This window comes from Humulus lupulus, chromosome 9 (assembly GCF_963169125.1).
Source record: "Humulus lupulus chromosome 9, drHumLupu1.1, whole genome shotgun sequence".
NCBI lineage: Eukaryota > Viridiplantae > Streptophyta > Magnoliopsida > Rosales > Cannabaceae > Humulus > Humulus lupulus.
In genome coordinates this window covers 148,002,005-148,010,657 of record NC_084801.1, presented here as the reverse complement: position 1 = coordinate 148,010,657, position 8,653 = coordinate 148,002,005, and the positions used below count along the sequence as shown (strand labels likewise).

The 8,653-nt window shown below is 36.0% G+C and overlaps 1 protein-coding gene across 4 annotated transcripts; it reads left to right on the top strand.

The window, feature by feature from the left end:
- Nucleotides 1-3,249: 3,249 nt before the first annotated feature.
- Nucleotides 3,250-8,278, top strand: LOC133802132 (uncharacterized). 4 transcript variants are annotated; one of them, XM_062240388.1, is made up of 6 exons: nucleotides 3,250-3,948; nucleotides 4,105-4,220; nucleotides 4,484-4,577; nucleotides 5,671-5,900; nucleotides 6,295-6,387; nucleotides 8,049-8,278. In XM_062240388.1, the coding sequence occupies exons 1-4, from the start codon at nucleotides 3,645-3,647 to the stop codon at nucleotides 5,805-5,807; spliced, it is 651 nt and encodes a 216-aa protein (XP_062096372.1). In that variant the 5' UTR covers nucleotides 3,250-3,644; the 3' UTR covers nucleotides 5,808-5,900; nucleotides 6,295-6,387; nucleotides 8,049-8,278. The 4 variants fall into 4 exon arrangements, 2 of the variants coding, with proteins under 2 accessions (XP_062096372.1, XP_062096374.1); XM_062240390.1 differs by lacking the exon at nucleotides 5,671-5,900 and having other exon boundaries at nucleotides 3,630-3,948; XR_009877159.1 differs by lacking the exon at nucleotides 5,671-5,900 and having other exon boundaries at nucleotides 3,646-4,004.
- The last annotated feature ends 375 nt before the right edge of the window (nucleotides 8,279-8,653 follow it).

The window sequence follows — 8,653 nt, the reverse complement described above, 5'->3', positions numbered from 1 at the left end:
TGTTCCCTGACAGAACCTGTTGTTTTATACATCTGATCTCTTCCTCTTGTCTCTGCAATCTTGCTTGCATATCGGTAAACACTTGCTGCCAATTCTGAGGGGTAGGCGGAGGGCTCAAGCTCTGGCTGTAATTCCCAGCCTACACATAAACACTACCGGGTCCCATTAACTGCCTTGGGTACATAACCTTTGAGTTCTTCTGCAATCAACAACTTGACCCATTAAGTATGATGAGCACATTCAAAAGCCTTCCCACAGGAAAACCAAACAACACCACATTCACATACCATTATAGTGCTAAAATACATGCCCATAACATTCATGCATCAATTAATAATCCCTGCTCTTCCAACAAAATATCATGCTCTTAACTTTAGCATGCAGATAAAGCACACATATCAACTGAGCAGACAAGCACATAATCATATCAACAGTCAAGGGCTAGGCCCTATCAGAATATCTCATGCTTTCTAATAAGGCATGCAATAAAGCATTTATATCATATTTAAGCAGTTCAACACATAACCACATAAATAGTCACCAAACCCTGAGTGAAGCCTCTCTTTAGTGACGAGTGTACATGTCCAGCTTGTCTTTAGGAACCCTTAACCTTGGCATGCTCTGATACCAAGTGGAAACACCCTACTACTCAGGGACCATTACACTGTGTATTTTAAATAGTGCTAGACTCGTTAAACGAGTCATTTGGCCATAACCGTGTAACTAAACATGATTAATGGTTTAGGGTTAAATTTTTTTGTCAAAAGGTACAACCGTTTCACTAGAAACGTTTACTTCCATACATGGAATCCCAAACTACATTAAAAAAAAAGGACAATTACAATTAAAAAGTTACAACTAGCCGACCTAAGCGGAAAAATAAGGTTTGACCCTAGTTCCTCTGAGAAACCCTGGTCGTGGTGGTCAAGCAGCCGCATATGTACACATCATCACCAAAGCTTTCCAACTCAAGGATGGTCCAGCTTTATTTTCCCCTTACCTACACCATATAGCACCCGTGAGCCAAGACTCAACAAGAAAACTTAAACACACTCATAAGTAGTTAATAACACGTTCCAAATCATAATAAGCATGCCTTGTAGTAATAACCCTACTCATGCATGCATACCATTCATATTAATGACTACAACATTATATGGGGCCAATAGCCCAAGATAAATGATCAATGGATCATATCGGGGCTCAGTGTCCTAATACATGATTAATAAATCATACTGGGGCTTAGCTCCCTAATACATGATTAATAAATCATACTGGGGCTCAATGTCCTTTGATATGGGACTAATAAGTCACCTTGAGTCCCGTTGCCCTATCCTCTATATAACCAACCTTGGAGCTGGCCCAGCGTATCTGGTGCTGAATTTTCCACGACCATTAGGTCGGACAAGCGTATGATGCGCTCCTGGCTAGCCTAACCAAAAAGACCAACACTCAATGCACTATTATTGCCCTTGACTTATAACTCAATGCTTTCGACCAGCACTCATCGTGCTAATGTCGTTCCTTAACTTATAAGTCAAGTCTGTGGTCCAACCCCAGGACATGGGACTAATAAGTCACCCTGGTCCCGCTGCCCTATCCTCTATATAACCAGTCTTGAAGCTGGCCTAGCGTACCTGGCGCTGAATTTTCCACGACCATTAGGTTGGACAAGCGTATGATGCACTCCTGGTTAGCCTAACCAAAATGACCAGCGCTCAACGCGCTATTGTCACCATTGACTTATAAGACAATGATTTTCTCAATCAGATAATGCATACAAGCATATATCATATATTAAATATCCAAATACAAAGGATTCGACATGCTTAATCAACAATCACAAGCATAATCATAATCATGCACATTCTCAGGCGTTCATGCCCTATTCATATTCCTATTCAACAATTCAGGCCAAGCCATAATTACATGTATCACATACCGGGTGCAATTTTATTACCTTTGGTCCAATCACAGGTTACGAATGAATGACCCTCGAGCACGATCCCGGTTTAGAGCCCCTATCGATAGCCTATTCACAACCATGATAAAGAATCTCATCAATAATGAACAAATAAAGGCTTTCGGACCGAGTCCCAGCCTCTAGGATGTCGAACTCTACTAAACCAAGTAGTAGGATCGATCCCGAGCTCTTAGGTTTGAGTTCCCATCTCTAAAAACCTAAGGTGACCAAAGTTGCTCAGATGGGCCGCGACTTGACCCTAAGGGTCACGGCGTGCCTCCCAGAACAGAGAGCCCCTGTTTGGAATTCAGGACACGAGCCGCGACTTACCCCAGAGAATCGCGGCACACTCTATCATAGAACCCCTCCTAGGCCCTGGGTTCACTTGGGTCACGGTTCCCCAATAACAGGGCCACAACGCGACCCTATGAACCCAAAATTTCCCCTATTTTCCTCAGCCAATTTCACCCAAAATCCAACCCAATTGAATCTCAAACGTAGAATTAAATCCCTCAACATTATCCGCACATAAACACCATCAAAACCCAAGCTTATCTCACTCAAAAACTTCCACCAAATCTCTAATTCAAATCAAAACTCAAGAAACTTAAGGAAATCGAAACTCATAAATTCAAAACTTAAATTACCTCTGATTAAGTCATTTCCAGCTAAATCCTCTAGCTATCAAGCTTATAATCTTTCCTAGAATCGTTATGACTATGACTCTAACCTTGCTTGAATCCGAGCTCTAAAACTCGAGTTTCCTTCGAAAATGCTATCAGGCGTCAAGTGAGAGAACAAGACTATTTTTTGAGTTTTATAGTTCTTAGAGGTTACTTCGAGCTTAAGTAACCTTAAGCAAATCCCAAGGCTCGGGGTGCCCACAAACGTCCCTGATAGAAAAATAATCTAAATCCCTAGAATTCCCCCCCTGATCTCACTAACTCCAAATGTATCCTCAAATATTTATTCCCATTACCCAATATCCCGGTAATGTACTAAATACCAAAAATACCCTTTTACTCTCCTTGGGTCAAGCATTGGTCTCGTTGTGACTTTCCCACTAGCTTGCTCCCTAGGATCGCCTTGTGCCGAGTAACCCAAATATATCCACATAATAATGTGGTCCCACACATCACTACTACAAAATACCCTTTACGGGACACTTTTTTAGGACTCGCAGATAAATGCAAGTCCTTAAAAATATTTATGGAGCTTTTAGGACACTCATTGGGAGTCCTAAAAAAACACAATTTAGGACTCGCAATGAGTGTCCTAAAAAAATATGCGAGTCCTAAAAAAATCTGGGCTAAAAAATGAGTGTTTTACTTAACAATTTTAAGGACTTGCTTTGGGAGTCCTTAATACTCTTTAAGGACTCACTTTGCGAGTCCTAAAAACATGATGACTTTTAAAGACTCATTTTGCGAGTCCTAAAAGAGTATTAAGGACTCTCAAAGCAAGTCCTTAAAATTGTTAAGTATAAGAGCATAAAAACACTCATTTGTTTCGAAAATATATAATGGGTTAAAATACACATTTTGGAAATCTATTTCAGTCACACGCACAAGATTTTTTTAATTTAAATAAAAAATAAATTGTGTTAACTAAAAAAGAATTTATATATTAGATATTAGTTTTTTTCAATTAAATAAATAAGAAAATTTTAAAATAAAAAAAAATGAAAATCATTTCTCTTTCCCTCTTTTCCTCTATCTTCCCCGAAACCTCATTCTCTCTCTCACTGTGTTGCCTCTGGCAGGCCCGAACGGCCATCGTCCCATCGCCAGAGTCGTACACGCGCCAGTCCAATCAAACCGCCGGCCCTCGAAACGTCGACCCCCGCGAGCTCACCACCATACGCGCTACCCAGGGCTGTCAACCAACGGTCCGAAGCCGTCCGCCTCTTGCACTTTCTGACGGTGACGGGGAAGAGGTGTGGGTCTGGGCTCGTGGTGTTCCTCGTCTCAGATGCGGGCTCAATGGTGGGGATGGGGATTGACGTGATGAGAAGAATCATCTTCCTCAGATGAAAAATGACGTGATGAATCTTTCTCTTTTCTTACATTTCAATTTATATTTGTTTGTATATGTGATGAGAAGAATGATTGATTATTGAAGGTGTTGGCTTCATTACTCAGATGAAAATACTACAAGTCTTCTGATTCCATCAAATGTAAAGACGGATCCAAGAAATTCACCAAAACCCAGCTCAACGACAACTTTTGCGACTACCCCGATGGCACCGACGAGCCTGGTATCATCTTCCTCTCCTATATTTTACTGAATTTGATTATTTATCTATATTAGGTGAAAGATGCATCTGATTTCTTATGGGGATGGGTTTTTTTGGGTTATTATACTTGCTAATTTACTGCAGTTTGTATATCATTCATTTGGTTTTTCTTTTCCCTTTCTTTTCATTGCATTGTTTGGTGAAATGTTATACTTTTCTATTGGGTGTCTATGTGATTTACTGATTTTGATAAATGCTATGCATATTTGTTTGGTGGGTTGTAGGAACATCTGCTTGTCCAAATGGAAGATTCTATTGTCAAAATGCAGGGCATGCTCCTAAAGTGTTATTCTACTAGAGTGAATGATGGTATATGCGGTAAGTAGCTTTAAATTTACTGCTTTAATAACTTGTATAGAAGCAAGAACCAGTTTTTCCTTCCATGTTCTATTTCCCTAGTTTAATTTTCTTATATTTTGAGTTCTTTCTTTGGAGAGGATTGTTATTTTAGAAGAAACTATGTCATTGATCAGGGATAAAAAAAAATCTTATTGAATTAGTAATGGGTATTCAATCGTAATGAGCCTTTTTTTTTCTCTGATTATCATGTTTTATTAAATCTGGCGTGCATGTAGGATGTAATATAGAATTATTAGATCTTTTTTTTTTTTTTTGTTAAGTAAGATCTGTGTATTACTAACTTTCAATTTACAACTCAACAGCCAAGGTAAGAAAAACCTGACTGAAAACTATTACAATTTCTCAAACCAAGTTCTTTCTATCAACTGAACATTGTTAGGCATTATACTTCTAATTCTGTACTTTACATTAAATTGAATCCTTTGAACAATTATATTTGCTGTATAAACTTTTTGATTCCATAGTGCCTCATTTCTACACCACCAAATCTGGTATATCATAGCTGTCAACGCCACCATAAGGACTTGTTTCCTGAACTGAGATAACCTGGCTTTAGCAATCCATCTCAGCAGCTTATGCGTAGTAGAAGCTGCTGTCTTCCATTCCAGCCAGCTTTTGATTTTCCTCAAGCAAGAAGAGCTCAAATGACAGTCAAAGAAAACATGTTCTCTTGTTTCTCTGTTACTACCACAGATAAGACAAAGATAATTAGTGGTGTGGTTGTGTTGAATCTAAATAACCTATCTTTCATTTGTAGCCTGTCTAGAACTGCAAGCCATAAGATAAATCGATGCTTAGGTATGATGGTTCTATTCCAAACTTCCCTATACCAAGATACTTTTTGATTATTCAGAACAAGAGCTTTGTAACCTTCAGCTGTCCTATAAATTCCATTAGGACAGAAATGAGTCAAGTTAAGCTCTTTGAACTTCTCTTTGACTTTAACAATTTTCTTCCAATACCAACTAAATTCCATTATTAGATCTTTTTACTGAATTGTTGTTTTGAGCTGGATACTTGTCTTCTCTAATCTACTTGTCCTTAATCTCAGACTGCTGTGATGGGAGTGATGAGTATGATGATAAAGGGAAATTCCCTAATACATGTTGGGAGGCTGGGAAAGTGGCAAGGAACAAATTGATGAAAAAAATTGTGACTTCAAGAGGGTGTTGCAATAAGAAAGCATGAAATTGAACTAGCATAAACAACTATAGCTAAGGATGAGGCCGAGCTATCACAACTACAAAATGAAGAGAAAACACTTAAAGGACTATAGCTAAGGTATGATCTCCTCATTCCCTATTCATATTTATTTTAGCTAAGTTGGGTAGTGAACTTATGATAGATGTCATTATTCATAGGGTTTATGCAAATTATTTCAACTTGCATATGGGTCAGTATCTTTTAATGAACTTCCAATGCTCAATGAAGTGATATTTTGTATTAATGAAAAATAAGTATGGGTCTTGGGAGGTGTACATTCCAAAGTTTATTTTTTTTCCATGTGTAAGTAATATAGGCTTCTCATGTTTTTATTTTTCTCCAAACCAATACAAAGCTCACCTTATTTTGAGCAGCACGAGAACTGGAAGTTGTACAGTGTTAGAATTTTCTATGAATTGCTTTTGTAAATATTCTCACTGCCTTTACTTCTCACGTTTGCCACTGTTAATAGGATGCTGTGGACGTCCATGACAGTTTAGCTGCTGAAGCTGAACATGGTGATGCTTCCAGAAAGGAAAGGTCCTCAATTCAAGGTGTAGAACAGGTAATTAATACCAAACATGTTTCATGTAATTAGAAATTGATTGCAGTTTTATTTTCATATATTTTAAAGATTTTTATTAGAGCTTACTGAGTTTGAATTATAAAAAAATAGTTTCCTAGTTTAGTTAAGACTTCTTATTTATGGCTATATGTAAAATATTTTTGTACTTAGTGGAGTTTGAATATCTTAGATATTCATCCGTAGTGAAGTAGGTTATGAGAATTCTGTGTGCTGCGGTGATAACGGAAGGTTGAAAACTTGCATGTCTTAGTGAAGTAGGTTCTGAGAATTTTGTGTGCTGCGGTGATATATGGATGAAAACATGTGTGTTGTTTGATTTGTTTGACATGGTGTTGATTGTGACATATGGCTAGGCTAGTAAATTAGAGGATATGTTGTCCGATTTTCTATAGATTTTTTTGTACTTAGTTTTGTGTGGAAATATGAAAAAAATGGCTGCCACAATGATAAATTTGTGATCCGGATATTTAACATTTGACCACCTAATTAATAATTAAGTTGAATTTAAATTTTGCTACTAATCACAAAATTTGCTTAATCCGAGCCTCAAAAGAGTCGATTTAGAGTAACTATGTGATCACAGATTTGTGCTTTCGAGATTATAAGTGCAGGATAGGTCTTTCTAGAATTTGAATCAAATCCTCATCTTTTCTCTTTCAATTGTGCTTGTATTTGGTGTTTCTGGGTTTAGATTCTGAATTTTTTTTTCTTCATGTTTTCCTTTTTATCTTATTTTTCTATTTGTAATAAGAATTTAGTTGTTAATGCCTTTCGGTTCTCGTATACGTACTTATCTCTTATACAACCATTTTGTGGCTATCTGAAATTGGGCAAAATTAATATACTCTGCTTGATGCAACCTCTACTCTTCCTCTCGCGTACCAATTGTCTTTTTGTTATTTTTTTCACTCTTATATTTCTTGTTTCAACTTTCAAATTGGTATGGTTTTGGTTTTCTTTTTAATTAATCTTCCTCTCTTTGCATGTAAATGTGTTTTTGGTGGATTGAATTTGTTTCTTCTTATTAGTAATTATAGGTTCCGTTTCGTGAAATAGGTGTAATTGTGGGGAGCATTTTGATTAAGTTATATGTTAAAATTGATCGTATTTACAATGCGAAAAATTGTTTCATAAAATGTCCCTAGCTAAAAGATAAAAAGATAAAAAAAACCAACATTAGTTATTGCAAATAAACAAAGAATTTGATGTGCAATATAATAGTTTTAATATCTTTTTCCATCACAAGTTCCAATTACTATACATCCAAGATAGGATTCAAATTAGTGATGTTTCTTTCTTAATTAATCAAGTAATTAAGTAGTACTAATGTCTTATCACTTAAGCTCCTTCCCACTTGAACCATAACATCATAATAAATAATAAGTCTGCATTAAAGTTTTAACGAAATTAGAGATTAAGAGGTGGATTATGATTAAAAGGGTCTCTTAAAAGATGCTTAATTAGATGTTTAATTTAGTCAAAACTATTTGATTTGAATGCAATTTGCGTAGCGTAATTATGCATTTTCACTTTGATTTGATTGTTAAAAGCCAAATGATGATGATGATGTGTGTGTCTACTTATTTATAAGTTTGAATTATAATATATTTATAATTAAATAACTTTTTTATAATGTGCAGGTCTATATTGAGATGCATTTCTTTGGCGTAATACTAGACAACATTGAAAGTTGAAGTTTTTAGAATAAAAAATATATTTCATTAACATTGTATACATTTCTTGTTTAATATTTGGTGATGATATAATTTGATTGTAGAATAAACTGTCATGTAATATGATTTTGTAAGCCGAGTAGACTAAATACTGAAATGATATTTTTGAGTAATTAATAAAAAAATATTTTGTTGTATTTTCTTTTGAAATTTTAGAAATCTAACATATATAATACATTTTGGACACTCAAAGGGATATATTTTGATAAATCAAAATGAAAATTGTAGCTGCATTTTTTTTTAAAAAAAATTACTTTTAAGGATATGCAAAGCGAGTCCTAAAAAATTACTTAAAGCACTCAATCAGATTTTTTAGGACTCGCGTTGCGAGTCCTAAAAACTTAATTAAAGGCACTCAACCAGATTTTTTAGGACTCGCAATGCGAGTCCTAAAAAACCTTAGTTTTTAAGGCTCTCAAATAGAGGACTCGTGCCCTGCGAGTCCTAAAAAAATTTTTAGGACTCGCAATGCTAGTCCTAAAAATCCTTTTTTGTAGTAGTGCATATATCAC